At 32.9% G+C, this 24,907-nt stretch overlaps 4 protein-coding genes across 5 annotated transcripts in view; 2 read left to right on the forward strand and 2 right to left on the reverse strand.

The window, feature by feature from the left end:
* The window catches only part of Obsc (Obscurin), a 415,125-nt gene that overhangs the window by 117,942 nt on the left and 272,276 nt on the right, over positions 1-24,907 (reverse strand). The window contains exon 60 of one of the 2 annotated variants that reach the window (XR_010309209.1): positions 7,522-7,532. The exons of the other annotated variant lie outside the window; for it this stretch is intronic. The gene's annotated coding sequence lies outside the window, so the exon portion shown is untranslated. Of the gene's footprint in view, positions 1-7,521; positions 7,533-24,907 lie in introns of those variants that run through there. 2 annotated transcript variants of the gene reach the window in all.
* Positions 314-5,479, forward strand: LOC113398200 (caveolin-3-like). Its single transcript, XM_026636819.2, has 3 exons — positions 314-553; positions 4,811-4,990; positions 5,193-5,479. The coding sequence occupies exons 1-3, from the start codon at positions 482-484 to the stop codon at positions 5,379-5,381; spliced, it is 441 nt and encodes a 146-aa protein (XP_026492604.1). The 5' UTR covers positions 314-481; the 3' UTR covers positions 5,382-5,479.
* LOC113398183 (mutS protein homolog 5-like) lies at positions 6,072-16,827 on the forward strand. The gene is made up of 18 exons (XM_064215990.1): positions 6,072-6,100; positions 7,384-7,447; positions 8,059-8,127; positions 8,733-8,931; positions 9,670-9,898; positions 10,073-10,243; positions 10,561-10,699; positions 11,149-11,211; positions 11,393-11,497; positions 12,012-12,108; positions 12,399-12,589; positions 13,314-13,359; positions 13,439-13,577; positions 14,278-14,498; positions 14,639-14,784; positions 15,326-15,538; positions 15,850-16,014; positions 16,427-16,827. Exons 1-18 carry the CDS (start codon positions 6,072-6,074, stop codon positions 16,520-16,522), a joined length of 2,382 nt encoding a protein of 793 aa, XP_064072060.1. The 3' UTR covers positions 16,523-16,827.
* LOC113398246 (ubiquitin-like modifier-activating enzyme 5) lies at positions 16,503-22,910 on the reverse strand. Its single transcript, XM_026636888.2, has 9 exons — positions 22,663-22,910; positions 22,084-22,219; positions 21,551-21,747; positions 20,908-21,094; positions 20,557-20,668; positions 19,711-19,808; positions 19,010-19,136; positions 18,671-18,741; positions 16,503-18,210 (listed from the first exon to the last, which is right to left on the reverse strand). The coding sequence occupies exons 1-9, from the start codon at positions 22,797-22,799 to the stop codon at positions 18,097-18,099; spliced, it is 1,179 nt and encodes a 392-aa protein (XP_026492673.2). The 5' UTR covers positions 22,800-22,910; the 3' UTR covers positions 16,503-18,096.

Here is a 24,907-nt window from a genome sequence, read left to right on the forward strand (position 1 = left end):
TTCTTACCGGAACGTAATCAAACCATATAGTGAAATTCCGCATTGTATTCTGATTTAGTATTTTTTTGTAAGTTGTTAGTTAGAAGCATGCGCAAAGGAATCGGTCAAAGTCTAAGGGGTTTTACAGGCGCTCCACTCAGTACTTTCGTGAGCTCGAACTGTATCGCGCCTTATTAAAAGCCGGCGCAAAAGTTACGAAGTTCAATTTTCAATAAACATATTTCTTCATCCAGTTATTATAAATAAGGAATTACAAATAAAAACTATTTTTATGATCTTTCAATTATTAATAATAAAAAAATTACAATGTGAAAAAAAAGATTGAATTTAAACATAAATCTTTCTTACATACATTTAAAACTATTCGTTTGCAAAAGCTATCAAGCTGTTGTCCGAAATACCGGAACCGAACTCCGCTCCGCCGGTTCTGACACCGGTGTCCTTCGGGGACAAGCACCGGGTCCAAGTGACCTCACCAAGGATGAAGCCGGATAGCGGAGTCCGGGAAACGTTGGAGGATCGTGACCCTAACAAGCTGAACCAACATGTTCAAGTAAGAAAATACATTATCTTAATATTAATCTTTATAAAATTGAAGTGTTTGTTATTTCAAATCATAACTGCCCCTTAAAAATTCAAGGCTATTTACGAGTTAGCGAAACTAAAACCACCTTTTTTTGTATGCCTTCCCGTCTTATTGCTCGGGGTTATGTTGAAAACGGTTACACATTACAAATGCAAAAAATTATAAAAACTGCAAGGTTAGACAAAGGCTTTATTCTGCATGAATTCCATGCAGGCGAATCCGCGTATTTAGCTAATTAATAATTATATCAAATATATTAATAATTATATAATTGTTTTTAAAATATCTTGAATAAAACTCCACGAAGTTACTAGGAATGATTACTCGAAGCTTGGTTTACGATATCAGTAGCTAATTAGGTACTGGCTACGAACTGTAACTACTGAATTCGCACTTTTCCTTAGAATCTATACATTTACTCAATCCTGTGCTTTGCTTTCCTTACAAAAAAGGTAATAATAGTCTACTTAAATTTTGATTACGCTTTAGGTAAGGTATCTAAGGAACCTTTTCTTGTTAGTTATGAATGGCGTAAATCAGTGATTCCCAAAGTGGTCAGGTGGACCCCCAGGGGTCCACGGTAGACTTGCGTTGGGTCTACGTAGGCGTGAATAAAAAATGGGGGTCCATAAGATGTTAATGAGGGTCCACGAAAATTTAATTGCTTTTGATATGCTATAAGGGCCTACCTACATTGTTTTAAGTACCTAACTAAGCAGATAATATTTTAATAAGGCAAGCGACTCTTACTTGTCCAAACTTGCGTATTCGATATTACGTACAATTTCGTGTACAGACTTGCAAAGCGCTATCCGCCCGACAATGCTTAATGCTTGTTCAGACATGAACTTGATCACCACTATAAATACTTGATGATCTTTTTTTTTCTTCATCAGTTTGTGAGAATCACAAATTTAGTTCATATTTTAGTTTTTCCCTCCAACTGTGATTACAGCCACATGCCAATATGGTCCACGAGAAAAATAAGTTTGGGAACTACTGGCGTAAATAATTAAAAGATTAGCATATAGTTTACCTATTTAAGTATTACATTATGCTATTAGGACGAGGAATAAAATATATAAATAACATCAACTCTCGACATATCAAGAATTTTGATTTGAATATAATATATTCTGTAATACATGTGTAGAACTTGATAAGCGAAAGTTTTACATAATAAATCAAACCATTATTTGCAAGCCCGTTTGTTTATTAACACTTAATATCGATTTTTAACGACAGTTCATACTTGTTCTTGATAAAAAAATCGAATATCGTTTATCAATAGGCGCTAACACTTTGATATTGTGGTATGGAAGCTGTGTGTGAGTTTATCCATGCGTGCGTGCGATATTGCATTGGTGTGCTGCATCTGAGCTTAACTAAACCAAAATATGCAATAAAATGTACACTATACTCTATTATAACCATAAGGAGAGAAAAGTTATATTAAAATTCGAGAGCTTGATTAATCTATAATATTCACTATGGTTTTGCGAAAAAATGGCGTTTTGAACGTCGACGAAACTGTTATCGGAATTTTGGAAGTAAACTTACAGTGGAAATAAGTAGTTAAGTTTAATAGTGTTGTATTATAAATAAGGATATATTCATCATAAACTCTTGGTGGTGCAGTTCATATAGTAAAAATATATCTGAGTTATTAGCAAATCGCATGAAATACGTGATTCTAAGGTTTTTTTATCTTTTTTTCCTACTTTCATTGGAATAGGCTATACTTTAAAAAATTTTTACCGTGAATAGATATTAAAAAGAGAAGTAGCATTAGAAAAAGAAGTAGAAGATTTTCACACTAACGTACGCATTGTGGTGATACTACCACTACTAAGAATATGTCTAACTAGTTTTTTTTAACTTAGAGCTCAATACTCGAGCCACCCAACAAAGAAAGTAATTCGAAACGCCTGCACTTAGACTAGACTGCCTTGAAAATAAATATATTATGGTTGCTTTCAACGAACGCCAACATTATCTATGCCGTTAGTATATAACATTAGATAAGCAAACAATTTAACCCATATTTAAGACACACTGCGAAACACAACCAGTAACAATATATATATGAAATACTTTCATAATAATTCTATTACTTATAATACGATTTATTTTAAACGTCAGAAGTAGCGTCAGCATGATAATGAATTATTTACATTTCTTTAATATTTACAGTAATAATAGTAAGTTATATAACTCAACCTTGACCAGCTATCCAGCACTAACGATAGAATATTTACACTACAACGTGAGCGACTGAACTATAATAATCACTACACAAAAGGTCATGGGTATGGTGTGGATGTACTTACTATCTACTATTAAGTAAAACCTTGTATATGGCAAAAGTTTTTTTGTTTTTTTTTTAATGGTGTAGGTGGCAAAACGGCAAGAGGCTCACCTGATGGAAAATGCTATGATATCTGCAACAGCGGGGTGCTTGCAGATGCGTTGCAGGCCTTTAAGAAAGGTGTAGGCTCTTTTTTTGAAGGTTCCCAAGTCGTATCGGTTCGAAGAAACCGCCGGGGAAAGCTGGTTCCACAGAGTGTTTTTGCGAGGCAAAAAATTCCATGTTATGCCTCCTTTCCTCTCGAAGAAAACGATCTGATGCTTATTTCACCATGCTCCACCAATGCTGTTTGGTCGTTTCTATCTGAAAAATTCGGCATTTTTTTAACTTTGCAAATATAAATTAAAATCGATTTAAAAAAAAAATAATAATAATAATGTGTGTGATTAGTATTTGTTGACATTCAGACGGGATATGTTATATAAACTTAAGCCTTCGTACATCGTACATAGACTATATAATATGAGTATGAACCACTTCCGATAGTGTACCATCAATCCGCCGCCAACCATCATAGTACCTCTTTAAGGCACCTCGTGCCTCTCATCACTGGCTCACCCTTTTACATTGTCGCAGGGACTTTTCAGTACATTAATCCAAAGTGTTTGGTAGTAGAATATAAGGCGAATTAGTGATGCCCACCCAGACAGGCCTGCACAAAGCTACACTATCTATCTTCTTGCCTCGTACGAAGTGGTTATTTATAAAAGAACCTCGTTACGCCATTATTAGCTAATTCGAGATTACTAAAATTTATTTTATGAACATTGATATTACGTAAACCCTTAACAGGAATATTATAATATAATGTCATAAGTGATTGTATAAGATATAAAAAAACGGGTTTTAATAGCCCTTTTATTTCACCATAGTCAGTTAAAGGCTTCTAATGTCATTAAATCATTATTTTTATTACTTACGTTTGACATTGACATATAAAAATCTCGATATCGATCTGAATGAAGCGAAGCCATTTCTATATTTAAAATCTAGGCAAGTTTGGTATAACGTTAAAGCAATCAAAGTTATTTTCCACACAAATCTTTGTTTAGTATGAACTACCTTGTAAACGTTCTGCGTAAACAATAGCATCGTCAAGCGTTAATCCACATTTACATAGTGGTTCCGTACGTAAAAAATATTTTGTTACCCTTTTTCTGTTTGGTGTTTACTGAATTATTATTTATCTGTGGAATGTTAGACATTATAAGAATGAAATCTAATCTAATTATTTCTTTAATAAACGGTGATTCTTTTAACAAGTTACCAACTTATATACGATATGGATTAAATTAAAATCGATACGTTCACCGCGATCAATGATGTTGCATTTTACAAAATATAATTAACATTTTTTACTATAATATAGATTTTATAGTTTGTAATAAATATATGACTATTATTGGTTGCTTAAAATGAACAATAAAATACATAAAAGGGTTTTATATTTTACCACAGTACCCAAAAATGTAAAAGCGTATAACATAGAAAAGAAAATTAAATGAAAAACGTCATCGCGTGACCACTGGCCGGCGCCGGCGAGTTCTAGTTATTATGGCAGTCTTTGACGACGGGGTGCGGCGATAAATGAGCGAAATTGTTTTAGACGAATTTTATCAGATTTTCCTTCGTGTTAATGTCGTAAATATGAATTTATGAATACAAAATAGTTACATCAAATTATATTCTGGCAACACTAGAAAGTTCCTTCTTTGACACACTTTTTAGGCACAAAGTACCTACAGAAATTAAAAAACAAACTAAATATTCATTTCGCTTACATAGTTTTACTTTCGAAGATAAAACTATTAAAACTTATATTAAAAAATAAATTTAAATGTATTTTATCACAACAGATAGTATGGGACGACGTAGTAGGAGAACCGGAGGGCGCCAGAAGTCCGGAATGTGCGTGGCGTCTCAGCAACATCTGTTTCAAGCATGCTAGGAACTGGTGCTACACTTTGCTAGCAGTTATTGCGGCTCCGCCATGCGCTTTGCTGCTCGGTTGTGGCTTTGCTTGTCTGGCATTTGAGGTATATTAAAATATAAAATAGACTGCTAAATAAACATTACAGTACTTAAGATAAAATTGATGCGAAGCTATTTATTCAACTTCAACAAAAACTTTAGAAGAATTTTCAGTGGTAAAAATATTAAAACGATCTCATGCAAGAACTTATGTATAACAACACTTTATTAACAAACACACATTTTTAAACTGTTTTTCTTTTTAAGCAAATCTGGTGCACTACTCCATGTTTGAGATGTTTAAAGATCTACTGCGCATCTTTACGGACGTTAGTACAATCTTGCATGGCGGCGACTGTAGCGCCAACTATGGAGGCAGTCGGCCATCTTTGTCGCCAAATTCGTATCAACGTACGACGAGACGCATCGGAGGATCGTGATTTATTAATCATTTAATGTGGATGTTATTTAATAATGTTTAAAATAAGTTTATAATATTAGAAAATTCGTGTTATCACATAAATTAATATGTTATTTAAAACATCATTATTTTTCAATTAGGTACGATAATAAATAGTTTATTCTTTAAAAAATATAATTGTTATACCTAAACTTAATTATAATAAAAACCGTAAGTGCCTTTGTGAGAATTTCATAGAAATTAAGTAATTTACATTTTATTCCATAATATTTTTCATTTAAAATTACTATCGCGCGCGCTTATTTTTTTTTAATTATATTTACAATTTTAGGTTAAGACGAGTTGCAACTGCGCCGTTTTTTATGTTATCTTAAAATATTAATTTCTTCGTTATATATTCATTTTACAAGTTACAAATATCACACGGTTTAAAATAATTAAATATTTTTTTTAATAAGGATAAACTTTGCGATTGATTTTGTAGATAAAAAATTAATATCAGTATTAATAATATTTTTATTTCATTTATAAAACAATATCGGCTGTAAAACTGTGAACTTTGTCTAGGATTATATTAAAAAGTCATGACCTGATTTTTGGCGGGAAACATTTCTTACAAATTAAGAAAGAAAGCTAGCATATTCAAATTAACTGCTAATATTTTCTTATTTTAATTCCGCTCGAAATATTAATATAATAAATAAAATGAGTGAAAATGGAGAAACATGTACATCACATTTGAATACAAACGAGGGTACGTGCACGAGAAATTCGAACGAAAATCATTTTGTTATTTCTAAATGTAAAAGGTATGTTACAACAAGATTTTTTATAGTTATCTAGGTAATTATTATAAACCGCTAAAGTTGTATACAGATGTACACTTTAGTGTAAATCTAATTGTAATTTTATAATTTATATTATAGACACTAAGGTGATATTGATCTATGCAGTAGTTTCACGAGTTTTCTAAGATACTTAAGATCCCAGGGGCAGAGACGGCCCAGCGGAGTATGATGATATATGAGTATCTGTATTTATCGTTTGATATTCAGCTTAAGCCTTGTATGTAGTATAAGAATAAGCAACAATCCTTCCCAATAGGATAGCCTTTGCCGAGTATTAAAACGTTAACGATCTGTTACTCTTCCCTAAGTTAAGTTATTTATAACAGTTACAAAGGCACGAAAATTAAGTCACGCATTGCCTGTTTGTAATAATATCGGTCAGTTGTTATGGAATAATATCTGAAGCGTGTTGAACGCTTTTATTGTACCAAAGTTAAAACACGCAATATCATGCTTAATAATAAATAATTGTATATTTTATTTTTATTTCCTATTATAATTAGGTTGTTAAGTATTTTGTATGGTCATTCGTTATAGCTGCACGTGTACCTAACTTTTAAGCCAATTGTCGTTTGTTTAGTTTTTAAGGCTACAAAGACCGAGGTTTTGGGTTCAAATACTTCAAATCTCAGAACAGACCAATAAAAAGTTATTGGGTATTTCCGTCGAGATTTTTTTAAATAGACCGTGTTTACACAACCGGGCCTCGAGAAGTTCGAACTACTTCGGGTCGAATCGGATATGCCGTCCCATCGGTTTTTTTTTTAAATATAGATAGGCGGACGAGCACATATATACTTAACGGTGTCTGGTCATCACCGCCCAATAGACATTTGGGTCTGTAAAAATATCAACCATTCCTGAGATCATCAATGCGCCGCCAACATAGAGAATTATGTCCTTTGTAATACATTAGTAAAATTCGTTACTGTGTATTTTTATCTAATACTTAAATACGTTTGGAGTAGATAAGATATCCATTTATACAATAATAACAAATAATTAATTTACTTAATTATATACCTTGTTTATTAATTGTACGACATGTGTGTTCTATAAAGGTTTTTTCCATATAAATTCATTATTACGGTATGAAAATGGTATATGAATCGAATTATAATTGATGTGTAACTCGCAATGTTTTATTCTCTATATTTTTTATAAGAATTTACTTAAAAATTACTTCTAGAATTCCTGTAGTCACTCCATTAATAAATGACAACGACAATGAAGACGAATTGGAAGACGAAGAGGTAAAATAGATACGATTATTCATATATAATTTATTTCAATTATTCTCGTTAACTGCATTAATGGTTTTATTGTAGAACTATTTAACTATTATTAGCAGTCCATTTCGCTTTGCGTAAAAAAAAACAGTTTTTGTTTCTATGAATAGTTAATAACCCTTTTGTTTCCATTCCCTGTGGTATTGTACAAAATGTTATAACGGTCACGTGATCAATTAAGTATGTATGATTTCAGTGCTTTCTTTGTTAAATCGTAATGCTATTTTTACGTATGAATTATTTAACTTATCGAGTTCTTTTATCAAATTACCCATAAATAAGTCACGCACTTATACACGTGACAGGTTTTAATTCGGTAATATTTTGGTTATATGTAATTTTATCTCGTATATGTTTTCGTTATATGAAGTTTTATCTGTCAATTGTTTTCCGGGGACTGAAAGTGAAAACTATTCTGCCGTTCGTAGAATATGATACAATCATCAATATTCATTATAAATCCATATATAATAGTTTTACACACACAGTGCGCACACAAACAGACTGACAAAATGTTTTCAGTGTTCTTTCTATCAATAAACACTCTTTGTCTATATAAGAATATTTGTCTCTAGCGTCTTCTAACAGTCTGCTGCCGATCAGGAAGACTTGGAGCAGCTAGTTACACGCTACAAACGGGCGAGGTAAATGACTTAAATTGAGACATAAAAAAAAATGGAACGACTGAAACCAATAAATTAAAGCTTAGGCTGAAATATCTTATTTATAGTTAATTAACCACCCGTCCCGGCTTCGCAATGGTACAATAAATATACAACTTTTGGATTGAAGAACAAAAATAAAAATTCTTCTTTTATGTTCTTAGTAAAGTTGAAGTTCTCGGCTTTTCTCTAATATAATATACATGCACATATAAATATTCCTCTTGAATCGATCTGTTTAACGATAAAAACCGGATTAAAATTCGTTTCGAAATTTATAAGATCATTAAAAATTTTAACTGTCTACACAAATAACAGAAAATGCACTGAGCATAAAAATTTACTCACTTAAGTTTTTCATTAAAAGGTTTTAAATGTATTACAAAACTCTGAATTAGATGTTTTAAACTATTTGTTTTTTTTTTATTTCTAAAAGTTAACTACTATTTCTAATGTACAATAATCAACCCCTTTTTCTATTTTCGTATTTTTTAACGATCTTCTACTTGTTGATGAACATACGCAAAATTCGCCGTTATTTTAATAACAAAAAGGCACTAGAATTATTATAACATGTGGTTTCATAGCTGCTAATCTTAGAAGAAATAATGGACCGAGCTCCCGAACACCAGATCTTTTTATCCCTATTTAATCAAATCGAGCCAGTAAAGATCATAATGGATGGGAAATCTCAGGGCACCCTCATAAGTGCTGTGAAGAAAATCGTCCTTAATGACACTAACGACGGAAAGTGTAAACTCATATTTGTATCCGCTAAAGACTACAGTATGTGCCTATGTTATTTATTCTAATATTACTTAAATTATAAAACATTTTAAAAAAATCAAATTACGAATTAGATTATAGTTCCGCTCGGGGTAGGCGATGAGGGAAAATGTCGTAAGATAACCTACATGTGTCGGATAAGATTATGGAAATTGCAGCATTCATGTTGCGTAATTTTTCAGTTTGGTGGAATAAGCTCCTTCTTAAGACGAGAATTAACCACTAATCTTTAATTTTTTTAAATATTGTATGTCATTTTATATAAACCCATGTATATGTCATTTTTAACTCACAGTGTAAGTTTGGTACTACAACTAGGATAAAAGATATACCTAGGTATATTATTGACTAGCTGACCCTGTGGCTTAGCTTCGCGAAATTTATAAAACTTTACCTTTAGCACACAGTTTAACCCTTCGAGTGACTTTAAAAAAGTAGCCTATGTAGCCCTGGGACTCAAATTATCACTCTACCAAACTCCACCAATATCGGTTCAACGTTTTAAGCGTGAAGAGGTAACAGACCGAGTTACTTTTGCATTTATAATATTAGTATCACGGGATGACAAATGGTTACATACACAAACTCTAGTTTATAATTATATAACATATTAATTTCATACTATATGTCATTTTAGAGGTGTGTACTCTACGGATAGTAAAAATAAATCATAGTTGTATTTTAGATTAATAAAATATATGATATTTTTTACTAAGTTTAAATTATTTCATCTTCAAGATTTCGAAGCGTGTAAGCGTCGTATACACTCCCTCTCTCTCCCCAACGAACCTCCCCACTGCTCGGACGAGGAGCGTCTCGTGTTTCTCCGTACGGTCGTCGACTTCGCTCAGACGCAAACTGTGCACGCTCTGGGCGCTATGCTGCGATACCTAGACCTTAACTGGTCTAATCTGAGCATGAATCTGCACGGAAAGCCCGAATTTTTAAGTTTAAAGAGAATATCCCTGTGAGTGCCATTGTATTCGAAATCATTACTGGTATTATATTCAATTATGCAGATTACTGGGTGCCAACTTAATTGGAATACTGAGTATTCTCTATACGAAATTCAGTAAAAATATACTAATAACGTTGTAGTTTTATTGGATCAAGTATTAACTGAGTCACTGATTACCTTCAGACATGATATAGTATCAATAGATGAGGACACGTACCGCGGCTTACAAATCTTCAGCTCCATGTCACATCCGAGCGGGTTTAAAAAGGGCGCGCAAGGGAGCAACAGGGAGGGGCTGAGTCTCTTTCAGCTCTTTAGCAAATGCTCTTCTAAAGTCGGACATAGGCGTATGAGGTAGCGTAAAATGTTATTAGAAGTTATAAATTGATAAATATTTAGAACATTGTGTTATTACTATGTATAATAAATATTTAATTCTTTTAAAAACTACTACTAATTCAAAGACATGGCTTACAGTAAAACTATTAAGTAAAATAATATCAATTGAATAATAAAAGCATTTGTGACATTCAGACGTGGTAACTTTAAGTTCTGCCTTATAAAAGCATTATACAGAATTTATTTTCTCCAGCTTTTAAAAATATATTTCTATATTTTGTATTGTACTTAATATTTTCGAATTGAATTTGTAACTTGAAACTGTAACTTAGGCAATTATTCCGTCACCCAACGAACGACATCGAAACACTCAGACGAAGACAAGACGTCATAGGATACTTCATTAGACCACAGAGCGACACTATCATGAGAAACATTTGCACTTCTCTTAGATTTATAAAAAATGTTAATGTAAGTAAAATAATTCCAAGCAATTGAATACTATTCGAAAAATATTGTAAAAAAAATATACACTTCGATTTTGTAAAATTACCGAGCCGTTTGGTTTCGGGGATAATAGAACGATTCTTCTCAACTCATGGGTCAGTACCATAAACGCTGACTTAGAGAAACGTATAAAGGACATAACACACAAGGACACAACGATCACCATGTAAATTCCTCAAATACTCACCAGTATGGTGACCAATACGCCAATAAACATTGCCGAGGGTTGGAGAAGAAAGCCAATATTTTACAGCAAAAAAACTCTGCCAAGTCATTTTTACACTATCGAGACATTGGCAATTGCAGCGAATAATTACGATGGTTCAATAAAATTAGTAATATATTGTTCACAATTGAATCTATTTATATATATTTATTTACCTCTTACTAACGTATGTTCGTTTTACTCGCAGGGCATCCTTGCGAAGATCAAGGCTTTGTCAGCAAAGGCTTATCAATGGAAATCACTTTACAATGTTAGTTTTGTCCAAAAGAATTTACAACTTATAATTTTTTTGACTATTTTCTTAATAAATAAAATAAATTCTTCGACCTCCTGATTGACCTGTTCTTTCAAAATAATACGAATAGCTGATGTTATTTCTGTACACTGTCCGTGAGTTACAAAGTTCTCTGATATAATAAACTTCACCACAGGCTCTATACAACGTCGTTCTAATTTGCGAAATGTGTGAATCTGTTGGACAAGATTGTGAATATTTGGAGCAACTAGCGACTTACGATACTAACAAACTTTACGAGGTTGGGTCTAGATTTTTTATGCTCCTTAGATCACTTTTGTACTTTTTTATGTCATATAGCTAGGTTAATAGGACGGGCAGTTGGGCTGTTTGACCCTAATTGGTTAACGCTTATAATTAGATATGCTACTGTAAGAAATATTAATATAACAAAAGTACCGCTAAATATGGGCACTAAGATACTACGCCCCTTGTTACACTGGCCCACTCACTCTTCGAATCGGAACACAATACGTTGTCATCGAGAAAATAAAGAAATGGAAATAGTATAACAACCATTATAATTGAATTTATAATTTTTTTGCTGTCTATACTTTTAGTCGTCTCACGCACACTAAGACATTTTGTAAGTACGGGCGTCGTTATGCACGACGACACAAATTTCATTTTAGGGAGGGGGGGGTTGTGCTTCGTAAGTGAATAGATCTATACGCGGTATTTAAAGATAGTTTAAAAATATTTGATGTTATAATATGCACTGGTGAGACATGTAACTTAAATAATGCTCGTAACAGATGGCACTCTACATGAACCGAATTATAGACTTCGATCTGTCCAAGTCTGAAGGGAAATTCACCGTGAAAGCGGGAGTGGACCCCGACCTAGACATTAGTGAGTGATCCTTCTTTATAGCACGAGTTTATACACTCGTATCAAATACTAAAAACTCTTTAAGATTAATTATTATATTAGATTACTTCAATAAATAGTATTATGTATGTATATTTAAGTTATTAGTGTTGTTAATTGGAGAACATATAACAAAGAATAAAGAAAAATAAATGAACTATTGATCAAATTACAATTCTTTGATAAAATTGGACATCTATATTTACAAATCATAATCTATGTATTCATGTATCAAGTTACATTATATTTAAATACCAGAAAAAAATTTGTAGAAAAACAAACCATGGCCAGCCTCCACGGACTGATGTCTGAAACGGCCAAAGTCGAGCTAGAGCGTTTACCGACTTTCATAGAGGAGTGTACGATGTTGTACATGCCGCATTTAGGTTATCTACTGGGAGTCAAGTCCTGGGACGACAAGTTAACGATGGAAGAGAAGGAACTGCCCAACATGAAGTTTATGGTAAGGACTCATATGAACATGTTTTTCTTTTTTTATTTTAAATGTGTGCGATTTTACTATACAATAGACTATACATGTGCGACAAGTGTGGGTTAAGTGACGTCATTAACTTAACAAAGTCGCTCAGAGATAAACTAAACATCGTGACGTCACAAACACTCGTGAATACAGTACTGCGTGCAAAATTTAATTCAAAGCGTGTATTCATATTTTTTTTTGCTAACAGTACTGCAATTATTGCATGTACAAGCCGCCATTTTAGGTTATTCTGTCTATTAACTAAACTCATTTCATTACTAGTAATGTAACAGATCATTCCATATCAGTAAAGTAATAAAAGTAGTAAAATTGTCTATGTCTAAATCTGTCTTTAGTTAGTTCTAGAGTATATATTTGATAGTACAGCAGAAGACTATGTTAGAGTAAGGTCGATGCCGGGGAATCATATCGAGGGATATAGTGTAAATGGTATCTAAACAAGGCTAAGAACCCAATAGTGATCACTGCACATACACAAAGTACTTAACATATCCATACACTGAAAACACTCAATAGGTTCATATGTTCCATTGTTGTAATAATTTAAATTAAATTAGCTTAATACTATCTAATAGAAGATATTAAGGTAAACACAGTTCCTAATTTCAATGACAGAAAAAGTTTAATTAGTTATAATGAATAAAATATAAAGAAATCCAATTTAAATATTGACAACATTTTTTAGTTTCAAAACAACGACTATATTCACTACAAGAGCAAAGGATGCGAAGGTAAGTAAATAATGAATTAGTTAATTTATAAAAAAATAACTAAAAGATTTACATTAAAAAAAAAACTTAAAATATTTAGAACTAGACGTGATGATAGGCGACACGTATCCAGAGATAGTGGCTCATGAGACGCGGATCATGATGCGGCTCACTTCCATCCTACTGGAAAATCTACATACACTCGCCACCGTCATAGATAAGTGTGCTGAGTTAGATTGGTAAGATAACCCGACCATGTTCTACAAGTTCTACAACATATCGACATTATTTCAATAAATTATAAACACATTGTGGAGTAATAAAGACTTTTTGAGTTTGAACTAAATCTTATTATGAGTTAAATTGAGACTTGATATTACTAGACATCGGTTATCGCAAAAGGGTCACGCATTTTAAAAATTTAAGTAGTAGTTAGTAGTTGCCATTACTACCACTATAATCATAACATATACCATCAGGTGGCCCATACACTATAACCATAACCACCACTTACCAGGTGGCCCATATGCTCGTCCGGCAACCAATGCCATAAAAAAAAAAAAATCATACAAACAAACCTTAGATTTGTGTATTTCATACGATTTGCTGATAACTCAGCTATATAGTGAACTACAAAGAGTTTATAACTACTTATATGGTTGGAATAGAGTATACGAAGGTGCTTGCAAAAATTATAGAAGTGCATCAGATAAAAAAAAAAAACAAATTATATTACACTATTGGCAGTGTATGCCCGTAATTTAACGGGGAGGGGCGCGCCTTCGTAATTGGAAAGATCTATACGTCTCTTGCAAATATCAAACGAATGATGACAAAAAGAGAGAAATTAGTGTTTTATTAAACACTGCAATACCTTGACGTAGAGGCTGGGAATGAACAATATTTAATTGAAAAAAGTTTTAAACAATATAATTACAGCTTAATAACAATATCCAAAGTATGCAAAGAATACAACTACGTCCGACCGACGTTAACTACAGACAAAGTGATAGACGTCAAAGAAGGCAAGCATCCGCTGTACCTGGCGAGCTGGGACAACTTCGTGCCCAACGACGTGACCTGCAGTCGCGAGGCGGGCTGCGTCAAGATCCTGACCGGACCCAACTCCAGCGGGAAGTCCGTGTTCATGAAACAGATAGGTCTGTTTCTCTTTAAATATTCAAATATAAGACCGACCAACGGGCCACCGTACGGCTCCTGGATTTTGGTCAATGCATCATCGGCCACGAGGCCAAGCTCTGTTCCCGTAACCCTCGGTAAGGCGAGTGTCCGCGCGCAGGGCTGATCGCGTTCCTGGCGCACGCGGGCAGCTGGGTGCCGGCGGCGGCGGCGCGCCTGGGCCCGCTGCGCCGCCTGCACTCGCGCCTGCGCTCCGCCGAGCCCGTGGCCGCGCACATGTCCGCCTTCCTCGTCGACCTGCGCCAGGTGAGCCGCCGCATATTTACGGCGTTTGATGTAATACTAATGACCTTGGTAATCTACAATATTATTTCTAACACTTCCTAATATTTATAATCTAATCCAAACTTTTCTATCGAAGGAAAAGTGCCTAACTAAAATTAAAACAGGCCATTTTCCTTGTATCAGGAGCTTTTAAAAAAATTCCTAAAGCGCAATTTTATTGTCAAGAGTAGGGATAATAATAATATATCAGGTTCCATATTGCAGATGAGGGCACATTTTTTAGGTATTTATTGCTTATCTCGTATATTGAAAATAATAGAGTAAAAATAAAGAACCAGTGTAAGACACATGGAACATAACATCTTAGATCCCAACGTTGATGACGCATCGGTCTCACACGATCGACACGATCTAAGGAATGGCTAATATTTCTTATAGCACCTCACCTCACGTTCCCTCAACTGGCCCATTTGCCAATTCGCCAACCTATACCATAAAAATAATGCTACTCTCAATAAGAAAAAATAAGTTTTTCGTAAATAACTAATCTTATGAATTCAAGATGTCTCTCGCTCTGCAAGAGGCCACCTCGGACTCCCTGATCATCATCGACGAATTCGGCAAGGGCACGTCGGAGACGGACGGACTCGCACTGCTCGCAGCCTGCCTCAACACGTACCTGTTCCGAGAAGAAGATTGCCCACATTTACTAATATCGACGCATTTCTTAAACCTCAAGGAATTCATTGTCGATACGCCGATCGTCCAGTTTTTGGTATTTTCAGTTAATAGACAAATAAATATTGAATTAACAAAACTATTCATTTAAGATTGTCGTTAAATTCTCAAAAAATAAAGGATCTTTTAATGATCCTTTTAATTAAGGGTCGTCCATAAGGTTAACGGCGTGATAGTACTCTCGTATTGTATTAAAGGCAGCAGTACACTCATTTTAATTTATATATAATATGCAAAGTATTTTTATCCGGTCCGATAAAATCTGATTGGACGTCAAATCCTACCCGAAACGTCCTGGAGTAGGGCCGACGGCTTCACTAACGTCACCTAACCCCCCGCCGGCCGCAGCGGCTGGCGCACGTCGTGCAGGGCGGGCGGCCCGTGTTCCTGTTCCGCGTGACGGCGGGCGCGGCGGGCGCGGCGGCCGCCTGCCTCGCGCTGCCGGTGGGCGCCGCCAGCGGGATCCACGGCCGTGTGGTCCGCCGCGCCGAGCGAGTGCTGGAGGCTTTGGCGGTAGCTCAGTTAATTAGAGGATAACGTAGATAACGTAGGGAATGAAGTAGGAGAAACTATTAAGAAATAACTTCCCGAAGTTTCTTCGCCGATTCTTCTAAAGGCTCGAGGGCTTCTTCTGAGATTGAATATAGTTCAGGAAAAATGTCTATTGACTTCAGACCGTTTGTAAAACAATTTAGCAATTTAGAACATTGGAAAATAATATTTTTTATGGCATATACTTTCTCCATCTTTCGAGACATTACCAAAATATTCTGGCGCAATTATAAATCATGAATCAAAAAAAACAATTGAACGCTGCTTTTGGAAAATCACCAACATAGTTATATAGTAACCGTCACAATAGTTTATTTTTTTAACCATTATTTATTACATTTTAAGCAGCATCTCATATCAGATAATCTTTCAGACGAACACCTTGCCACCCGCTAGCGAGAAGATCAAGGAAAAACTAAAAACGATCACGGAAATGATGAAGACCGAACTGCTCGCTGAAGACATTTAATTATATTATAAAAATCATTTAATTTTAAACAAAATGATATCCATTCGCTTAGCACTAGCAACAGTACAATAAATACGTTATAAAATTTAAAACATGTAAAAATATAATTACATCTTACGAACTATCGCTCAGGTGAAACTTTTAAACAATAAATTTCGTCGGAATGTTCTTTGTCATGAATTTATACAATTATCGTAAAAAAATATGCGTTGTGACGTTTTATTCTTAAATGGAGAGCGGTGCTGCGTTGGGTTACTATCTTGGCTAGTGACGTGACGTCATTAAATGCATATATTATTAACATATTTATATACGAAAAATATAACGGAACGCAAAAAGAAAACATCTGTTTCGAAAAGCACAAATTTTGTGACACATTTTTTATGAATAACAATCAACTATCTCTAAATAAAATTTACATTACATACAAAACATACAATTCACTAATAAATAATATGTTCTTAAATATAATGATTATCGCATTTTTTTTTCAAATTTTGTTAACTATTTTGATGAATAAATAAATACAAATTAGCACCATCGCCTATACCAAAATACAAAAGATCAAAAATCGTTTAAAATACACAATTTATTTTAAAAACAGAATAAATAAAGTACGATGTGTCCTTTAATTTTAAACGAAAGAAAATATTACTAAACCAAAATATATAACGGAGAATGTTTTAGTACATATAGCACTTGACAGAAGTTTGCCAGTGGTGTTGCTTGTATGAATAACAAATACATTCGAGACTTATGAAAGAACAAGCTTCGTCCGCCTCGGTTTAGAAGCTATATCGATAAACCGGTTTTTTAACGTAAACATAACTTAAGACTCTCAAGTTGTACTGCTCGTGACGTAATCAAACCCTAGCTTACGTAGTTTGTATTGGAATATTAAACTTTTAGAGGATGGCAGAAATTATAATCATCACATCCTAAACCTAAGCAAAAGACTTCTTGAACACATCAGTTATTCAACTATATGTACTGTAAAATAAATATAAATTTGTAAATAGGCGATATGTACTCAATGATGAATTTCATAAACTTTACATATTTATATAAATCTTTTAAACTAGACTTTCAGACATACACCGATAAAGCGCGCGAGTTCAGCTAAATCGGATTAACATATTAATTTCATTTTGGCTGTATATTTCAAGTATTATATATTTATTTCAGGTTACCCCACACTTAGGGTCAACTGATAAATTTGAACATTAAATATAAAGTTACAACATCGCTGTGAACATTTCTGAATTCAATATATATTTGAATCACATCAGCGTAGCCAGGAGTGTGAGGGCCCCAAAATTTTCCCCTTTGAAAAGGGTTTCAATGATATATTGACAGAAGAATTAAAGTAACACTCATGCACACCACAATATCATAATTAATAAATATTTAGAAAAAAAAATTGTTGTATAAGTATTGCACATGATATGTCCCCCAAATCAACAACAGTAGCAAAATAACCTGGCTACGCGGATGTCCATGGTCTGCCACAAAGCAAAACACTATATAACTCCTACGGCGATATGGCTATCTCTCTATACAAGCACACCGAGCGTTCACATGGACTTCATCTGCTGCATCAGCTCTTCCAGGGACAGCTCGGAGGCGGCCACGGCTCCCCCGGAGCTGGTCTCCGGCGTGCTGTTGTCCACGGGTATGCTGTAGGCTACCTGCAAAAGTAGAAAATTCAAATAAAAATTATTCTTAAATTACATACCCTTCTCATTTAGTGTATGAAACTTTTAATTCTTAGAATTGGCACTGAATTTTTTTAAAAAAAAATACGTAGGCGTCCGGTCTGTAAACCACTTGGTGGTATGTGGTCACCGCCGAACATACATTGGCGCCGTAGAAATATGTCAACCTTGGGCACTAATATGTTATTACCTTTGTGTCTGTCACACTGGCTCACTCACCCTTAAAAGTGTAACACAAAAATACTAAGTATTGTTGTTTGGTGATAAAAATGTGATAAGAGGGTCGGACCCAGACCCTATGGTAGGTCCTACCTTAATAAAAATTGGATTGGGTTTTTTTTCTTGCAATTTACTGACATTTTCTAAAGACTAATATTATTAAATAAAAAATATTTTTAATAAATTATTTTTCTTTACACAAACAAACACGAACCTGAACACCGTCGACGAGCTTTAAATTAGATGTTTCTTCCTCGGGAGTGTTCTCATCAACTAGGCTTATACCTGAGGAACAAATGCAATACTGTTTTTAACGTTCTGACTAGAATATAATTAACCTATTCCGATTTAAGGAAGACTAAAGACAAAAAACAGCTTTGATTTGATATCATTAATTTATATATAAGGTTAGTGATTATTATTCCGTTTTCGATTCGAATACGTGAAGAATATATATATATATAGTATACACTAGATAGTCATACACAGATTTAATATATATGTTATGTGAACTTAGTTATGAAACCTTTATAATAATCAATAATAATCATACCCCACTCGTTGTCTGCGTGGATCGGAGTAGAATCCTCTTTTACTTCGGTGGCCAGCTCCACCACGGGCTTGGCTTTAAACTCAGTCTGACGCTGGCGGCAGAAGGAGTCGTCGCACTGCGGGTTCGGCTGGAAAGTTACAAATAACGATTTACGTACAGTACATAAAGAATATAATTTGCAAAGTTTGTTTATTTTCTTTGATAACAAACTACTTTCATGTCATGGCATTACCCTTAGTTCCTTAATTATTATTTTTTACCAAAACTTATTTACATGTTTTTCACTACGTTAAAACTATGCCATATTTCAATAAGAGAAATATTTAACTTCAACAATTAAATATTGAAACCTTATTTCCCATTTTTTTGTTTTTCTAAGGGGACGAGGGGCCTTTAGGCAGTTTAGGTTTAGGTAGTTTTTTAGTAGCCTGCACTGCCGAATTGTCAGTGCGGCCCTGGATGTTATGCTAGTTTTACATCAACTACACTAATAATAATACATAATCTGCCCATAAATATTAAATTCATTCTCTATGTACTTACTTATTTGATACTAAAAGTGTCTATGACATAATATTAAGTATTATACTGAAGAAAAAATGATTTCATTCAAAAATAATACACAAATACTATTTTGATACGAATTTTTATACAAAATAAATTAGTTATTTAGTTACTGAAACGCAAAAATATTTTCTCACCTTCAAAGCCATTGTAGGGAAGAAATCAGTCAGTGCGGAATATCCCAAATAATGACTGACATTTCCAAAATTTAGCAAATACTTCAATGTATTTTGAACTGAAATAGAAAATGAAATCCAACATCAACAATAATTTTTCACTCTTTCTCGTAAAAATTGGATTTGAAAAATTGGACGACTGTATAATTATAAAAAGGATTGTCTCCCACTTGCAAATGTGAAATCACTGATGATAGAAAGAGATGAAGCTAAGAAATCTAACTATTTATTTTTATAGCTAGAATCACAATTTTTATGCCTCTTACCAATGTACTAAGTTTTCCCCACACACACTTTCGTGACAGCCTCCAATTTGGCAAAACCACCCTCAAGGCCAATTAAATTATATCGCAAATGTTACTTAAAATCAGGGTTCGCGGATATATATCAGTGGATATATATATCAATTGATTTTATCATAGATCTATGCTTAAGGCCTGACTCTGAATGATTACTTTTTATGATTAGTCGATTACAAATTAATATTAAAATAAAATTAGTTGATTTATCTCACAAACAAATGAAGATATAATAATAAAAGGTCCTTGTTTTTTAAATGTTCATTAAAATTTTCTTTCTCAAATAGATGGACACTAATTCCTTTGCTACTTTTTTTTAATATAAAATGTGGTATTTTGACACTTGTATTATTTTACAAATTTCTTTCACATTTTTAAGTGTTTACAGAATGAAATTCGCTTCGTTTTCTTAGCCTGGATATATATCAGATATATAACGGATATAAATTTATTATAAAAATCGGATTTTTTCGAACCCTGCTTAAAATTAGTGGGATAAATGAATTACCTAGAAAGCCTGCCACAATACCCATGGTGGTTGGCAAGCTCGCTGCACAGACACCTTCTCTCTTCAGTGTCTTTTCATCAATCTTGGAAGCCACCACGAGAGGCGGAGCACACTGGAATAAATAAGTCAATAAAACGAAAAGCACTTTGAATAACAATATGATACATTTAAATAATAATATATTGGGTATAAATAGAATAATATACACAACACTTATGATCTGAAATATGACAGAGCAGATTACAAACCATTGTAAAGGAGAATATTGTAGAACATATTGAATTAGCATATTTTTATCTAAAAGAAGAAATTAATATTTATTTTTGTTATATATTATATTCTGTAACTTACAGCAAAGCATGCAGTTTCTCCAGGTACGATGAACTGTATGTGACCTGAGACAGCATTTTCACTAACGCCAGACTCAAACCAGCGCTGATTTAATTCATTGCATGCTGTATTGATAGCCATACGAGCCTCAAAGTTGTCAACACAGCTCAGAACCAGATCTACAGGGCCACCGGTTAAGCTGCTTGTACTATATAACAACAAAACAATTTTGTAAGATTGCAAGATGTATGAGAAGGGAATTAAAGTACCGATTTAAATATGGCAGAAGACAGTGAAGAGTTGTGTGTGATAATATTGAAAATTAAAACAAATATGGTTCAAGAATTGTCTTTTTTATATATGTAATGTTTTTTCTATGGTATGTACCCCTAGTTATACTATGAAGATGAAATGACAAACGGACCACACAAACTGAACTAACTAACTGACTATATATGTTGAGAATAGTAAGGTTGAGCAGACTAATTTCAAGCACTACTTGTCTGATAAATCTATTAGACAGTCTATTTATTCCACTTACAACAGTAACCTTAAAATTCTAACCCAAATGACAATTTGATTAAAGCTAGAGTCTATATAATAGACATAATATATATACTACATGGGTACGAATTATATATAAATAATAATCAGATAAACCTACCTGATAGTGTCACAGAAATTTTGAAAGTTGTCGACTGTTGTTATATTATAGTTATATGCATCAATAGCTACGTCTGGATTGATCGATTGAAGAGTTCCAGCAGCAGCATCAACTTTGCTGAGCCCAGCTTGGTGGGGCTGGAAGAACAGGCGGTTCATATTTGCCAGTTCCACTTTGTCATAGTCAAATAGTATTAACTGAAAAAAAGGTAAAATTCTTAATAAAGTAAAGAATTAAATGAAATAATGTTTATATCAAAATATAATTAGGCTTAGTTATTAGATAGCAATACTTTTTAATTATTATTATAAATAGCTATTTCAAAAAACACATGTAAATGATGGACTTATTATAAAGGAAGTTCAATAGTGTGAATTTGATGTATTACAGATTGTTATTTTAAAATATGTTATCTATCTTGTCTCAGCCATGATTACTACTGTATATCATTTATGGATAGAATAAATCAAATAAAAAAACATTCATCATGCAAGGGTAAATTAAAAGTAATAAATTTTATATAATTTTCATACCTTGCCAATACCGCACCTGGTAAGCATCTCTGCTGTGACACTGCCAACACCCCCCACACCGACCACAGCTACTGATAGCTCCCTGATCTTTTCATAGTTATCAACTATACCCATTCGCTTAAGGGCCATAAGACGACTAAAAAAATATATTTAATATGATAATTTTCCAAATTTTAAAAATTCTTATTAGTATATACTCGAAGACAATGCATGATGTCAATGATGATGACTCTTACAATACCAACGTCTATGGACAGAGTCGACTACTAATAAAATCAAACTTGCTTATATTTCTAAAATTAAAAACAAATTACCTATAAAATTGTATTGGGCTCATAATTTAGCTTTGAATTTAAAATAAATTCCTCTTCACTAATAGTTTTCAGCTTTTAGGTCATTTTATACTAAATATATTTTTGAACTTTTAAGACATGTTCGCATTTTTATAAAAGACTATTATTTATGATGAAATGCGGTGTGTAACGTAAACAAAACTATATTGATTTAATATACTTTAAGAATTTCGGATTAATATCATACACAGTATTTTAATAACATATGTTACGATATAAACAATACCTGTAAGGATTAGAGTCGACCACTTCCGATGACATTACATCGATTTTCTCTCGGACTGGTCCTACATTTCCTTGAGCTACCTTCAATTTTGCCTCCAATTCAACAATTTTCTTCTTCAATTCTTCAATATTCGCCATTTTTAATACAATATGTTCGATTATTCACCTATTTGAGAAAGTGGTAAATTTTCTGACTACTGTAAGTGGTGACGGTTATCGAGTATTGACTTTATATGTCATCCAACGTCACGTCACCATGACATTTGGAACTAGTTTGCAAAATATTACAATAAATAAAAGTCACAAAAATAAGACACGTTCATTTTACCACATACACTGTACCACGCACAAATTCCTTCATGCAATGTAGTGTTTTTTTTATTTATATATATCATCGATCGAAGTAAACAAATCAAAATATACTTCATTCAAGAAGGCAACAACAACAACAAGCACATTTAAATCGTTATGTCACAAAATTAAATTGAGTTTAAAACTAGCAACGGTTTGAAGTATAAATTCTACTGAAGACAACCAGCAAGAAATTTAATAGTAAAACTTTTTTTGAAATGAAATTATATACACCATAAAATTTACAAGTATATCCTGTATCGGCGGCTTTTATAAAGTGTTATAAATTTCAGGTCCACCTAACAGATAGGTAAAAAATTATTAATTCATAATCAATACATACAAAGGGATGAAATAAAAAATCATCTATATTAATCACCAAAACTTTTTAATTATTTATTCAATTTTACATGCTATTTTCAAAATAATACATTAAAAAATATTTAAAAAAGAAACAAATTTTTAACTATTAAACAGGATCCGCTATTATAAAATTCTTACAAAAATATATATAAATAAAATTATCATACACAAAAAGAGAACTGCTTTTTTTCGTAAGTATTATCGAAGAGCTTGTAATTTATACAATGTTTAGTTTAACAAAAAATAGCGTTACTTTTTGTGTGAACTCAAATTACTGGTAAGTTCATATTGGTGAATTTTATTTAGATATTATGCCACATATTATGAATGCACATAAAAATATAACTTACGAATTCCATAACTCCGTTAGTTTTGCGAGTACAATAATAATGTTAAGAAATCATTATTATGTAAAATTGTATGTTCTACATATAATAGATTTTTCATAGGTTAAAGGTTCAATTGTTTCAAAAATCAGACATTTCTTATTGCTATAACTCCTCAATCGGTTCACGATCCATATGAGTACCAAAGTTCTGTTTTCATTAAATATATTTAAAAAAAATAGGCTGTGACCAACGGACAGACAGACACGAGAATCATCTTATAGGGATTTCGTTTCTATCGTATGTACGAAACACTGCGTCGTTTCCAAGTAAATAAGATAAAATGTAACCGAATAATTATGGTATCAATGGTATCGTGGTAACTGGTAGTAGTGTAACTCGCCTGTAACAGACTAGTCGTCGTGAGCACACGGTACCAAGCACAGTGAACTGGGTTCTTTGTATTACTATATTTTTTTTTGAGATGTTTTATTGAGATAAGGTAAGTTTAATAGTTTTTTAATTATTTTTTTTATTATCGTGAAAAAATGTCCAAATTTGATTTTTTGTTAAATATTTAAAATTTATTAAAATATTAATAATAATATATTATGTAAATAAAACTATTCAGATTGTGGAAGATAGTGTTAAAAATAAAAAAATCACAAAGATTTTAATTAATTAATTTATCTGAACAATTACAAACAGAAATTTATTTAGTTTTCCAAAAATACAATTATGGAAACTGTTTTTGAAATATGTATCAAAAATAACTTTTCTTCTCTTTAATTTGACGCTCTGCCTGACCACATTAATACACAAGTCAATCCTAACTGGAATGATCTGGAGAAAATACAATGTTTTTTTATATAAAAACAAAAATTGTTATGAGTAGATATAAATAAAAATATCAACATATTGTCATTAAGCCAAATAAAATATTGAACAAAAATGTAAAATGTAGTATTATAAGCCGACAAACTTAAAAATGCAGCCAATTTTGTAAAAAAATAAAGCTTTGAGCTTTTGTCGTCGCTTTTTTAGCCGATAAAATTTAACAAACGATCATGTTTTGAATGTTTTAAAATATCATTTTTACTCATCTCTCGGTCCCTTTTTATACTTGTATCCAAATAATTATAAAATTGAGTTACGTCTACCTACTATACTTAACCTTCTTTATTGGGATGGTCGTATCTTCAATTA

This window comes from Vanessa tameamea, chromosome 2 (genome assembly GCF_037043105.1).
Source record: "Vanessa tameamea isolate UH-Manoa-2023 chromosome 2, ilVanTame1 primary haplotype, whole genome shotgun sequence".
In the NCBI taxonomy this organism is placed as follows: domain Eukaryota; kingdom Metazoa; phylum Arthropoda; class Insecta; order Lepidoptera; family Nymphalidae; genus Vanessa; species Vanessa tameamea.